General features: G+C 34.2%; 1 protein-coding gene across 2 annotated transcripts; it reads left to right on the forward strand.

Moving 5' to 3' along the window:
* Positions 1 to 9606: 9606 nt before the first annotated feature.
* On the forward strand, positions 9607 to 14052 carry LOC122588740 (polypyrimidine tract-binding protein homolog 3). 2 transcript variants are annotated; one of them, XM_043760915.1, is made up of 15 exons: positions 9607 to 9814; positions 10046 to 10130; positions 11069 to 11140; positions 11261 to 11337; positions 11488 to 11569; positions 11876 to 11999; positions 12233 to 12297; positions 12373 to 12422; positions 12501 to 12542; positions 12628 to 12679; positions 12771 to 12792; positions 12911 to 12927; positions 13100 to 13207; positions 13292 to 13435; positions 13522 to 14052. In XM_043760915.1, the coding sequence occupies exons 2-15, from the start codon at positions 10068 to 10070 to the stop codon at positions 13909 to 13911; spliced, it is 1308 nt and encodes a 435-aa protein (XP_043616850.1). In that variant the 5' UTR covers positions 9607 to 9814; positions 10046 to 10067; the 3' UTR covers positions 13912 to 14052. The 2 variants fall into 2 exon arrangements, with proteins under 2 accessions (XP_043616850.1, XP_043616849.1); XM_043760914.1 differs by having other exon boundaries at positions 10049 to 10130; positions 11488 to 11570; positions 11874 to 11999.
* The last annotated feature ends 903 nt before the right edge of the window (positions 14053 to 14955 follow it).

Raw genomic sequence — 14955 nt, forward strand, 5'->3', positions numbered from 1 at the left:
CTTCAACTAAACTCAATCAATCCATAGATGGGATACCATGTCAACTGCCTTCAACCAAATTCAATCAAAGGGCCTACCGAGATCTGGTCAGATCTTTTACCACTGCCTTTGAACAGTACATTTGAATGAGTTTTCTTTCTTCAGTCAACCTACAACATCACAAGTACCACACGGTGATAGATCAACATCATGAACCAACTTCATCTTGAAGAGATGAGACTGTGATACACAATCACAAGTACTTTCAGGAGTTTCTTCACAAATTAGAACATAAGAAAAGAAAATTGTTAATGATGGCCGGTCTCATTGTATGATCACCATCTTAGTAGCAGCCATGGACCATGATGAATGGTCCCCATGTGACTTCTCTCTTTTTTCCTTTTTTTTTTTTGCCATATTTCTCATGTGAAGTCTTTTCATTACTTTTGTCTTCACATTTTTGTTTCTCTTCCATGCTTCCTTTGACTCCAATGCTTTCCATTTTACCACATTCAAGTTTCTTCCTTGGATGACTCCTAAAATTAATAACTTAAATAGACAATAGGACCATACAAAACAGTTCAACCTTGATTGGTTTTGGCATGGATAATTCAATCTCTTATTCACAATGTCATTCACGTCTGTTGACATCTCCCATCAGATAATTGAGACCTCACCATAACACCGACACACGACACACATCACACTGTCAATTATCCCTTTTTGGAGGTTTACTCTGCTCATTCATCTATGGTGAACACCACCATAAACGGTCTTCATCATATCCACCTGTAGCGACCGTAACCGACAGGTACCATGGTTCTTCTCTCATTACCAATGTTGCCACACATCAACTTCGAACATCTCCATATTTTTGTAGGAAGCTCAAATCAGAAAACCCAATGGTGAAATCCTTAATATACATGTCTCAAACCCCCAATTCAAAAGACACAATGATCCACCGGTAAACAAACCCACGAAGTTCATTTTTCTACAGTTGCACTCACGTGCAAAAAGTTTCCTGCAGCCCACTTGAATAGCTAATAACTCCCTACAAAAATTTCTGTACGGAAATCCCAACGGTCAGATCCTAGCAAGAGTAGCAACAAGTGTCGTGAACCCACAACTCAAATTTCACGACGATCTGACGGTTGACGAGAAAGATATCTCTACTACTGCTGCTAGTCTACGGTTGCAACTCATTTTTTGAAACCACACTTATTTGGTGTACGAAACATAATAGATAACACCACTAGGTACCAATTATGTTTCTTTCTTACCGGTAAACATAACAACAGCAGCAAATACCATGAAACACAAACAATCCAGACTTTTTCTTCATGAAATTTGAGGGACACTACACACTTCGTCGACACCAACAATAAAAAGTTAAAAGAGCAGCTTCAAACGAGACACCACACTAAACCTGGTCAGGTTTCTTCCCCGGTCAGATTCTTGACCATTTTTCCCCGATCAGAATTCTCCCAAATCTGCTATCGGATTCTAGTCTCTACATTGATCGGTGCTTTTAATACCCGCTATCACTTTCTCTTCTATTTTCATGGCGACTACAGCCACGAAACACACCGATGTTCACCCGTCTCCCTGTAATCTCAATCGGTACTCTAGTTGCTACAGCGATTGACACAAGCCACCTTCGGGTCACTAGCTTTTGTTCTTTCTTTTTTTTTTAACTTGTGATCAATTCATCACAGCCCCACGAACCAAAACTCGGTTCTAGTACATTTTTACTGTTGCCGCCTTTTGCCCCACAGCCAAGGGCCAAGGCTACACCCTTTCTCTAAAAACGACTCTCAAACCGGCCTTGAATCTCACTGGCTCTGATACCAATTGTTGAATCAGAATTATATAACTCACACACTTGAACACACAATATTTTACTCTAATATTCTGATTGAATAAAACCAAATACATAAGTGCCTTATATAGGCAAAACTACTAACTAGGAAACTAAAATAAACGTGCATATGTAGTTACGCACTACCTACATGAAATATATATATATATTTTCCATGAAAAGGGTGTTGAAAGTCCAGTAAATCGATGGTTAGATTGCCTATAACACATCTGAATTGAAACTAACTTTTAAATATATATATGTGTGTGTGTATATATATATATATATATATAGGAAAAGGTTCAAATGAGGACCATTTGAATTGGAAGAACCATGAGAACCTTTCAGTTATAACTTGGTGTTTATATATGAATAGTCTATGTGAATAAATTCATACACACATGAACATGTCAAGTTATAACTAATATTACCTATAATTCATATATGAATGGTTATTGTGAGTGATACAAGTGTTTGTATGTTGTGTTAATGTTTTTATCATAATTTTTATGGTAACCTGTTCCCGAGGAATTCATAAAATAATAGGTTGATATGTATTTTTATAAAGTGGTAACATGTGTATTTAGCTTTTTTAGGTTTCAATACCCGTAATAGATATGTGAATATACATTGATAACATGTGTTTGTGGATCGGTTGTAGTTATGTTTTTAATCTAATGAAACTGGGCACATGTTTCTGTTGATAGTATAAAATATGTGTTCGGATATGTGTGTAGAGTTGGTTAGGCATATGTATGGTCTTTATTTTTTTAATAATCTAATAAAACTGGGTATAAAATATGTGTTCGGAGATGTGTTTATGAGAAGTGATAACATGTATTTATGATTTTTTTTCCCTTCATTTTATCTAATTAATCTGGTCTCATGTTCCTGATAGATGTGTGTAAAATATGTGTATGGGTATGTGTCTATGAGAAGTGATAACATGTGTTCCTGATAACATGTTCCTGTTAGATGTGTATAAAATATGTTTATGGGTATGTGGCTATGAGAAGTGATAACATGTGTTCATGATAACATGCTCCTGTTAGATGTTTATAAAATATGTGTCCGGGTTTGTGTTTATAAGAGGTGATGACATCTGCAAAGTCACCAGCTGAGTATTGATTGAACAAAGAGAAATAATGACAAAGAGAAAGAAACAACGATCGATTAAACTGGATCGTGAATCCAATAAAGGTACATCTATATCATTGTCTAATGAGTAAATTAAGAGTTAGTAAAAGAGTTACAAATTAGTTCTTTCTATTGTTTTTTCAATTGTTCAATGATACAAACTATTTTTTCGATGCAGTCGCATGTATGATTTTTTTGTGAATAAAGATGATAGAAAACCGATAATGTATATGTGAATAATGGGTCGCAGTCTTTTAACTTTGGTAATAGGAGCTTCAAAAACATAATATGTGTGGTTTGGTGAACACATGTTTGTGTCTATGTGCACCTGGGTTTGTATATGTCACTTGTGATCATGGGGTATGATAGTATATGTGATTAGGTGTACACATTTTCATGTCAATTCTAGCACATTTATTGTGTGGTACAAATGTTTTTTGACTGTGTAGGTATTAGGTTCCAAAGTTAGGCGTACGTACATGTGAGACAAGGTGTACACATCTGTTTACCAAGTGTATCACATGTGTTTGTGTGAGTAAACATATGTGTTATGACTATTTACATATGAGTTTGACTTTTATCATGTGTGTTTTGTTTAGACTAAACACCGAATCAAGAAAGTTGGACTACAGAGCAAAGTGCAAGTGGGCAGATACAAAAAACGAGTCTGTTGGTACACCCATGGGCAAAAATGGCGAAAAGGATATTCATGGGGGTTTTGGACAAAGAGAATCAGATAAAGAACCATTAAACCAATATTGGTCTGTTCTGGTTGTGCGACAAGCAATTGAAAATAGTTAGATATGCCCAAAGACAGTTTTAGAAACGATGAAACAATTGGTCAAATTTTTACAAAAAAGCGCAGGACAACAATGGAAGTCGTAAACACCGTTATCGATCCTTTGATTCCGTCATCCAGCTTAGGCTCAGAGGATGATAGTTTTCCTGCAAACCATATTACACTATGTTATCATCCATTCGTCTAGATGTTGATTGTCTATGTGATGAAATTGAAGTAATACTTTACTTAATAAATTTACGTTGTTGCAAGGTTGTACATGTATTGTTTTTAACTAGTTGGTTTTGGTCTTAAATAAATGGTTGACATATTTTGAGATGCAACGGTTGTGTGCACATGTGTTTGTGTATTTCGAATCTGGTTGACTAAGGAGATTGTACGTGTTCGTATATAGACCCATGTAACGTTGATCCATGTATCGATAGTTAGGGTCACAATGATGAAAAAGAGAAGAAAAAAAATGAATATATGATGTTGTTGCTTTATTAAGAAAATGACCAACCCCTCTAGCGGCTGCAACTCGAGAATTATAAAGTCACAAAAATAATGTGGGCCTTGGGATTGATTTCGACCAATAGACTCACCTAAATGGACTAGTGATATCAGGAAAAACACAATATATGTGTTAAAAATATATTTTGCAATACTTTTTCTTGTTCTGATATTCTTTTGATAAAATCCAATTAATGTATCGTTGAATTCATGGACATGGTCTAATAAATTTGTAAATTTTTATTGTAACTGCTATTAGAAAATAACTAAATGAGCTAATTAGGGGGGGGGGGGGGGGTTATTTTGAATTGATAATTAGTTAAATTGTATTTATAGAATTACAATACTATCTTTACACATGTTAATTAAATATTAGTTCTCGCAGTTCTCGATAATTTTTTGGTTCTCATTTTATCTTTTGACTATATATATATATAAATATATGTGTTTGTGTGTGTGTGTGTATAAGTCGATCACATTTAATCATAACAATATTCATGCACATGTGATCAACAATTCAAATCTCCATATAATTGTATAACGGATGATAATCCATGCCTCCACACAATTATAAATTCAAAATTACTCATAAGTTATTTAGAAAACAATAAAAAAAACAATTTTCATGTAAAGAATAATAATCGGTTGGGCTTGATTTGAAAAGTTCTCAAAGGTTCTCGCAAAAAAAGAATCTCAAAATAACTTTTCACTATATATATATATATATATATAGGGGATGGTAATATAAGGCTGTCGGGTATCTAAGCTTAGGTGTTGAACACTCATATACAAATTTTTTAAAGCATAAATATCATGGGGGCCCTGATGGGTTGTTTGTTTTTATTCGGTATTTAAATTTATAATGTTGTACAAGTAACTATCTTAAACAAACCACACTTAACGAGCAGAGAACCCCGTCTATGCAGTATAGTCTAGTGATAAGCTACATGATCGTTCGCAGGGACGCGTTGCGTTACCTAATCTAGTAATATGTGTAATTCTAGTTTGTTTTGGGGGTTTGTCACTAACTCCTAATAAACTATTACCTAACAGTAACTATCCGGTATTACCAGCGCAGGCCGTGTCAGAAGACACAACGTAAATCAAATTAGTAAAAGAAAAGCAAATAACAGTAATAAAATTAAAATACTTGTTTGGCATCTCCGTTCTCATGGTACGACCAAATACTATCCTACTGGTTTGCTAGACCGTTGGAAACTTCGTCACGACTCAGATTCTCGTTAGATTCACTTCGCCTAATTAGCAGTGCTGTCGCTAGACTCACACTACCCTATAAACAAATTCTCGCTAGATTCATTGTTTAAGCATCAATGACCTAAAGTTTGTGTTACTAATTCATCTTTTAATTCATCCTAGTTACTTTGTATCTGGATCTCTCGGTTACAAGTGAATCACTTTTTACTTCTAGTTATAGACCGACTAGTTGTTTTCTGTCCTAGCATATTAGTCCTAGTGTATGATCATAGACAACCATCAGAACTTAACTAATATGTTCAGATATAAAACCAATAGCAACATGAATTACTAATAAACATGGATCTAAGATAAAACAGTAAAACACATTCCAATAGAATTTAAACAAACACAGTAAAACAGTAAGCGTCTACATGATCACATTGATCCAAACAAGTATTCAGCCTACTAGCCTAGCATTATTAAAGGAATAAAAAAATATGTAAAGATAAAAGACATTGTTTGATAATATAAAGTAAATAGAAAAGATAAATCTAGACCGAGGATGAAGATCGGAAGGCGTTAGAAGCTTCAAAACCTTCTTGGAATCTGCAAAGTCGACCTAAGGTTGTTGCTGGGCGGCTAGGGCTGCTGAATCGGTTCTCTCTTAGGGTTTTGAGGGTTAGTTCGACTTAATAAGAGGTAAAAGTCGGTTGCTGGTCCCGGGTCTTGATGGGCTAGCGGCGCTGGTGACATGAGGAGCGGCGCTTGGTGTTGGCTAGGTGTCCTGTTGCAGCTTTCGCATCTTCTTTCGGCTCCCGAATCACTTTTTTGTGTCTTGTAATCTTCACAGGCTTCCTTCTTGAGTCAATTGATGTCATTTACCCTCTCTCGCATCTTCCGTGAACCTACATAGACATATGATTCATTAAGTACGAATAGTTCCAGAATAATAACTCATTTAAGCATTGAAATGAAACCTTTCACTATGGGTTTTTATCACAAAATGGATGCTCATCAGGCCCAAGCATTTATTCATTAAACAAGAAATAATAAAATATTGGTATGTGAGGGGTTCCACACCTAAGCTTAGTTGTCGGATAACCTTATATTCCCTTTTCCATATATATATATATATATATATATATGAGAAAAGTGAGTATGGGGTTGTTCCCCATCTAAGCTTAGATGGGGAACCCCTCACGTACAAATATTTTTATTATTTGTTTGAATTTAAAACAAATACATGACCCCTCATGATTTTTATGATTATAAAAACCAAATGTGAGGGGTTCCCCATCTAAGCTTAGATGGGGGACAACCGCATACTCACTTTCCCATATATATATATATGTGTGTGTGTGTGTGTGTGTGTGTGTGAAAAGGTTCAAATGAGAACCATTTGAATTGGAAAAAACCATGAGAACCTTTTAATTATAACTTGGTGTTCATATGTGAACAAATTCATGCACACATGAACATGTCAAGTTATAACTAATATTACCTATGTTCATATATGAATGGTTTTTCAAATTAACCTTATATATATATAGGGGTTGAGTATTGTAAAACAAGTATTAAAGTAAAATAAACAAGACAAGATCTTGACCCTTAGATCATAGGTAAGTTGATGCACGAAGATTCATGAGGCAATTGATGCACGATGGTTTTTATGATGCACGGTGATTTTCAGTAAAGAGAAACTTATTGTTTTATTTGTTTTATTTTAATACTTGTTTTATTTTACCTAAAACATATATATATATAACTGTTAGATATTTTTTTTGATACATTGGTGAATTAATTGGTTAATATATATCATTTTTGTTTTAATTTTATTTTTAGCAAATATATATTCGAAAGCGCGTTCTTCTAATAAATAAAAACATGTAAGGTTTCTATCCCTGCTTGTGGGTATCGATTTGGTACATGAGATCAAACGGTTTCTATCAATTTACTGTTTTTTTAAAACATGTAAGGTGTTTATCGTTTGCAGTGATATAAGAAAAGGTTTTAAGTGTTTAAAATAATTCAAAAATTGTAGATTTTTTAAACTAATCATAAAATGTTTCAATTTTTTAATTCATTTTAAACTTTTTCTTGTATCACCAATATACAAGAAATACCTATATTGTCTTTTTTGTTATTATTATTATTATTTTTTTTGAATAAGTCATGTTTGGTCTAAACGGAAACTAGAATAAATGAGAGTTTTTTACGGATAAATGAAAGTGTACGTGCATATAATAAGGATTGTACAAGATACTAACCAATGTATGAACTTGTTTTGATTATGTGAGTTATTCAGCCAGATGTAATTATTTGTAGAAAAAAGTATACAAGATAGAAAAGAACTTTGTAAAATAAAAAAGAAAACACAAACCAACAAAAATAGACATAAAATCTGTAAAAAAAAAAAAAGTTTATGAACAATAAGTTTGTGAAGAAAAAGTTAATTTGGTGGGAGAAGATGAAAAACTAATATACGAGGTCAATAAAAACCTTTGATATTATTTAATTGGGTATTAGGATTTGTAACTTATTTGTGTAGGTAGTGAGGATGTCCCGATTATTGTGTTACATTTTTTTTCAGTACTCTATTTTTGAATATATTTCTTCAAATTTGACCATTAAAGTAATTTTCCTTTAATAGTTTACGATAACTTTGTCGTATTTTGTAATAAGTTTTTGGGTTAAGTCACTGGATGAACAATGTATTTTCCCTCATTAACATGATTGCCCATTGAACTGGATTATTGACGTGTATCACCCATATACTTTTCAACTTTTACATGGTTGCTTATTGAACTGGATGACTAATGTACTTTTTCTCATTTACATGGTTGCCGATTAAACTGAATTACTAGTATATATCACCAACATACTCTTCTATTTTTTACTTGGTTGACCATATATTGACGTGATGACCTACAATAACAGGTTAACTCTATATTTACTTTTTATTTTTCCAAAAATTATCTTCATCATCTTCATCAATAACTGGGTCATACTGGGTCGTCCGGTAAAAATTCCGGCAGCCATGTTCTTTCGTTTCAAATTGACCCAAACGTCCATAACTGGGTCATACTGGGTCGTCAGTTCAGAAATTTAGGTGATACTGGACTTTAAAATATTTTTAGGCGGAATATTATTGATCAAAAGGAAAAGTAAAATCCTAATGTACGGGTCATAACAGATTGAGTTGATTGCTGGGTTGTTAAAGCTTCCAAGGTTGAAGATCATAGACTAATTTATATTGCTAGTACAATTATATTATTATGATATTATTAAAAATATAAACATATCTACTATATGCTTATATAATATGATAATATAGTTATATAATAAATTTATATTGAAAATTAATGAATAGGATGAAGCAGAAATTAATAAATTTCTGAAAAAATAAAAATAGAGATTAACATGTTATTGTATGTCATCAGGTTAACATTTGGTTAACCATGTAAAAATTAGAAATGTATGTGGGTGATGTATATTAATAATTTAGTTCAATGGACAACCATGTAAATGAGGAAAAGTACATTAGTCATCCAGTTCAATGGGCAACCATGTAAATAGAGATTAACTTGTTATAGCAGGTCATCAGGTCAGTAATTGGTCAACCATGTAAATAATTGAAAAGTATATGGGTGATACACATCAATAATCAAGTACAATGGATAACCATATAAATGAGGAAAAATACATTGTTCATCCAATGACTTAATCTTAAGTTTTTCTTCTTATGCCTCTTAATATGCCTATTCTAATATATATAAAAAAAATCCATTAGAAAAAAACCAATATCTCAAATTTTAAAAATATTTTGCTCACATAAAATAAATAAATAAATAAATAATTTGACCCCTCAAATATCCCGATTTTCTAAGAATGAGAGGTCTTGGATACAAATTCTGGTAAGAGCCAAATGCTCTCAGGAACATAGACGTGGTTTTCTTATAATAGGTTTCCTATGGAATTAGAGTTGAAGGGAGATGTGGTTTTCTTATAATAGGTTTCCTATGGAATTAGAGTAGAGTATATAAAGAGACATGCCGCTGATCCCAAATTTATTGTAAAAAAAAAAACATTATATACTTTCCTCTGAAAGAAAAAAAAACTAAGTTAAAAAGTTGTTAAAATTAGGGCGAAGGCAAAAATAGAGAAACAAAAATCCTTTACTCGTTCATTGGGTCGCTCTATCCACTATCAATCGATCAATATCGATCTCCTTACTTAGTTACTAGGAGAGGAGTGAAGAGCAGAGGAGTGTTTATTTCTTATATATAAAAATTTGCTTGCTGTTTTTATTTCACTCAGATTCAGATAGCTGCTGCTGCTTCTTCGGCTTAATTGTTAGAATTTCATTTCTCTCAGATTTACATCTTTGTCTTCCATTATTATTATTATTATTAGGGTTTTCTTATATCTAATCATTAACAACGACATCCACATCCATCCTTTATTATTACTCTAATTCTTTTAGGGCTTTCTTTTTTACTTACAGTAGTTTTTTTCTAATATAAAATAATCCTTTACTCTTTATAGAATCAATCAATCTGCTTTTGAATGAAACTTTTTTGCAGCAGGTGGGTGTATAATTAAATAATGACGACTGAGCAGCCTTCCAAAGTCATTCACGTTCGGAATGTTGGTCATGAGGTTTCAGAGGTCCTTCCTTTCTTACTTCTTCTTCTCTTTTTATTTTTTAATTTTTTTTATATTGTTAGTATTCATACCCCTTTACTACCATAACACACACAATGCCACAAGTTTTATACCAGACAACATATATAAAAATCCTAATTAACTAACTATAGAGTCACACTAGTTTTGTTTTAGAAACCATTTTTTGAAGTATTTAGGGGTGTTTGGTATTGCGATTACAAAACAAAATCTGCGTTTCAAAGTGTTTTGAAAAGCATGTAGGTACATGCTTCTCCAAAACTGCGTTTTCATAGCCAATAATCACTTTTTCATACAAACACTTTTTCAGATTATTTGTGTTTTACAAACGCAATACTCAGATAATCACCATATAACGCAATCCCAAACACCCTCTTATTTTTGTGCTCAGTGAATTGTTCATTTGAAAACTAAAATTTGTGTAAAAACCAAAAAAACACACTGTGATTTGAAACTAAGCACAATGTCTCTATAGCTGCCCACCATCACCATCATCACTTTCTCTCTGCTCCTCCTCCGGCGCCGCAATGGCGGAGCTATGGGGCAACGCCCGTACCGTATCAAACCACCACACTATCTCTTGGATCTCCGCCTATCAAATCCACACAATTCCCATATGCGTCTGACTTCCAACCCCTTTATAAATGCCACAAGGTACCCTACTTAGAAGGGCGAAGCCACCCTGAACGGCGCAACCGTTCAATTAAGGGCTTCACCCGTACCGTATCACAATTTCTGGCAATGGTGCTGGTGGGGGTGGTGGGCAACTATAAACACATTGTGTTAAGTTTCAAATCACAGTGTGTTTGCCCAGTTTTCTGGTTTTCACACAAATTTTAGTTTTCAAATCATCACAACCCTATGTGTTCATTCTAAGTTTCCAGATGAATTTTTAAATAACTTTTCGTGTATTTTTGTCTCAGCCTGACCTGCTTCAGCTATTCCAGCCTTTTGGAGTCATCAACAAGCTAGTCATGCTTCGTGCAAAAAACCAGGTACGTAGGCATGTAACCATTTGTTATTATGTCTACTACTACGTAGGCATGTAACCAGGTACTTTACACTATTTGTGTATATAGCTAATCAAATCAAACAATACATTTCTTTCTCTACAGGCGCTCCTTCAAATGCAAGATGTTCCTTCCGCTGTCAGTGCCATGCAATTCTATGCCAATAAGCAACCAACCATAAGGTGGTGCTGTTGCTGCATTCACTACTACTATTGTTCTATTCTAACATTACTCCTAGAAATGAAATAAAATAATTACTTGTACATATGCTATGGGAGTGTATTTCTTTATTAATAGATGCCAGTGGGGAAACTTACAAATTTCACCTGCAGGGGAAGAAATGTTTATGTTCAGTTCTCATCTCATCAGGAGTTGACTACTGTGGAGCAAACTACTCAAGGACGGGTTGACGAGGTTGGTATTATTATAAATTTCACATATCAAATTCATTTTACCCGATGTCATACTCCATTGCTTTGATCCTAAATAGGTATGGCTATGAGCATCTCATCAAGCATTACATTTTCCTGTCCCAATCTTTGATGGTTTTTCTTTGTCTTGTTATATCTCTTATGCATGTTATGGTCTGTTTATGTGTAGGAGGTTGACATTTTTTAATATTCTATTTCTCTTTCTCTATCTATTCTTCTCTATTCATTCTATTCTCTTCTCTCTCTCTTCTTTCTATGCTGGGATGGACATACTACGGATACACATCAGCCTAATCGTATTCTCTTGGTCACCATTCATCATATGCTGTACCCTATAACGGTGGAAGTGTTGCATCAAGTCTTCTCTCCTCATGGATATGTGGAGAAGGTCGTCACATTTCAAAAGTCAGCTGGTCAGCTTCTTCTTGTTTTTGTTTCTCTTTTCTTTTCTTTTGATTTTTTATATCATAATATCTGCTGTTGTTTTGACGTACTTGCGTAATTCAACATTTGTTTCTAGTTGTTGGTTTGTGGTTTATTTTCTGTCATCCGAATTTGTTCTATCAAAGGTGATGGGAGCATACAAGTATAGGGTGTATTGCATTATCTGGAGGCTTAGATGTTTTTTTCTGTATAAACTGTGTAGGTTTTCAAGCACTTATTCAATTTCAATCACGACAAAGTGCCGTGGCTGCAAGAAATTCCCTTCAGGTACTTTTTTTTTTGACTTACGATTTATTCTAATACAAAGATAAAGATTGTCAACACTTCATATTTTTCTTTCAGGGGCGTAACATATATGATGGTTGCTGTCAACTAGATATTCAGTTCTCCAAGTAGGTTTGAACATTTGGGCTTCTGTTGTCCTGTTTTTCATCCTAATCTGAATTATGAATGATCGGTTTTCTTACCAGTCTTGAAGAGTTGCAAGTGAACTACAATAATGAGCGGTCTAGGTGTGTTGGTCTAGAGTATCGTACTGAATATTTTGTAAATATGTATACTTCTTTTCGCATTTACAATGTTATGCTTTCCTAATAGGGATTTCACAAACCCGTCGCTACCTTCGGAGCAGAAGGGCAGACCCTCCCAAGTATGTTCGCGTCTTCTTTTTATATGCTGTCACACTCCGATTATTTTTTGTATAATTATATCCGAGTCTTATATTATTAATATTGTGGCAGCCTGGATACGGAGATGCCGGAGGTATGTACACTTTTCAAGTTGAGTGGGGCTGTAGATGGCAACTAATTCTAGCACTCTTCGTTTAATACTCTATTTTTGGTCTGATCTAATTACTATGTTTTATTTGTTTGTCTTTCAGCTAGTTATCCTTCGCAGGTGGGTTTACTTTGGCCATAATACTTTGTATGTCTAAAGTTGCGAGGGAGTTATCTGTAACCAATTAATTTCCTATTTTTTAATTAGTAATTTGTGTTTATGGATTCATTATTATGGGGGTACCTACTTACACTTCTATGGGCCTTTTTTCATTTATCCTTTTAAATTCAAGATAAACAATGTTGCTGCAATTGCGGCTGCTTTTGGAGGAAATCTACCTCCTGGAATTAGTGGGACGAACGACAGGTGCACTATTCTTGCATCTAATCTGAATCCTGATGTAAGCTTTCTCTCTTTCTCTCTTTACACACTTTACCTTGTATTTTTTGTTATTAATGGTAATAACACCTGTGTTGATTATCAGAGGATAGATGAGGACAAGTTGTTCAACTTGTTCTCTTTATACGGAAACATTGTTAGAATCAAACTTCTCCACAGCAAACCAGATCATGCGCTTGTTCAGATGGGTGATGGCTTTCAAGCTGAGTTAGCTGTGCACTTTTTGAAGGTTTCGATTCTTTTTCTTGCTTGTTAGTTCTTCATGCAACTGAAAAGGTATCTAGTGCTGTGACTTGACTATATGCTTGTTTTTAGGGAGCTACACTATTTGGGAAAAGGTTGGAGGTTAATTATTCAAAGTATCCAAATATAACAATGGGTCCTGAAACACACGAGTACTTGAACTCGAACCTGAACAGGTTCAACAGGAATGCTGCTAAAAACTACCGCTACTGTTGCTCACCGACAAAGATGATACATCTGTCAACCCTACCACAGGATGTGACAGAAGAGGAGATTGTATCCCATCTTGAAGAACATGGGAGTATTGTGAACTCAAAAGTGTTTGAAATGAATGGTAAGAAGCAGGCACTTGTGTTGTTCGAGAATGAGGAACAGGCGACTGAAGCTCTTGTGTGCAAACATGCAACTCCTCTTGCAGATTCCATGATTCGTATCTCCTTTTCTCAGCTGCAGACAATTTGAGTAGTAGCTTCACCTTCATGGATTCCATAAGTTTTGTCTCTTCATATTATCAAGAAGCTTGCAACCCCTTGTTTTACTGTGTATTCTTACTCTCTCCTTTGCATTTTTTAGATGCTAGTGATACTTTTATTTTTGTACTAATTGTTCTTAGTGGCTGTATTATTTATATCTACTTTTTTATTGCATGCTATCAGGATAGAAAAATAAAAAACTAGAAGTGGCAATTTCTTCTTAAATAATTTAACCGAAGTTTATATGTGATCGCAGCATGTTTGGTCTTTTGTATGACCATTCCAGTCTCTGAGAAGTTAATATTTTCTCATATGAATGTTTGAGATAATTTTGATACCATGTGGCCTATGGTAACAGCCTAAAAGGTACTCAAACATTGCTACTTCACCAGGTATCTATCAACGATTATAAACATCCGTCGCTAATCCTGAAAGTTTGGTTGGAAAGAGTTTTGAAAAAATTCTTAAAATATGAAATTTACCAGGGAAATGAAATTGGTAGAAAATATATTACATTTGGTCTACAGAAAAATTAACATGAAAAAATGTTACAGAATATCTTTTGTATTCAAAAACCTAAAGTTCTAGTAAACTTGGCAAAAGCTTATTTGAGAGATGAACGTTTCTAAATTCTAATTATCATTTTTTTCTCAAATTGGATGAAAATTAACATAGAAGAAATTAAACCATTTATTGAGAAATTGCCATTTTCTGGCTAGCACCCACCGTGAGAGTGTGGCACCTTTTTGGAATGGGATCTGGATTTATTCTTATCTACATTAAACCACAACCATACCTGGATTGTAAATTTTCACAAACAAAGACAACAGTCTCGAGAATCACAAAGGGGAGTCCGTGGCATAAAGAACCCAAATGCATATATAACAACTAGATGGATACCCGCACGATGTAGCGACAATATATTACGGCGGTGGGTGGAAGTGACAGCGGTTGATGGTAGTAATTTCCATATCAACGTTAACAAAATTGGGGGTTACAAAAGAGGGACAGTGGTTAGAGCGTGCCTGATTTT

This window comes from Erigeron canadensis, chromosome 2, assembly GCF_010389155.1.
Source record: "Erigeron canadensis isolate Cc75 chromosome 2, C_canadensis_v1, whole genome shotgun sequence".
Lineage (NCBI taxonomy): Eukaryota > Viridiplantae > Streptophyta > Magnoliopsida > Asterales > Asteraceae > Erigeron > Erigeron canadensis.

Bases quoted from the DNA above. Each gene is read 5' to 3' on its own strand.
- LOC122588740 (XM_043760914.1), top strand. From the start codon at position 10,068: ATGACGACTGAGCAGCCTTCCAAAGTCATTCACGTTCGGAATGTTGGT. The intron at 10,131-11,068 runs GTCCTTCCTTTC...TTTTTGTCTCAG, and splicing joins TTGGTCATGAGGTTTCAGAG to CCTGACCTGCTTCAGCTATT. The intron at 12,298-12,372 runs GTACTTTTTTTT...TTTTTCTTTCAG, and splicing joins CTGCAAGAAATTCCCTTCAG to GGGCGTAACATATATGATGG.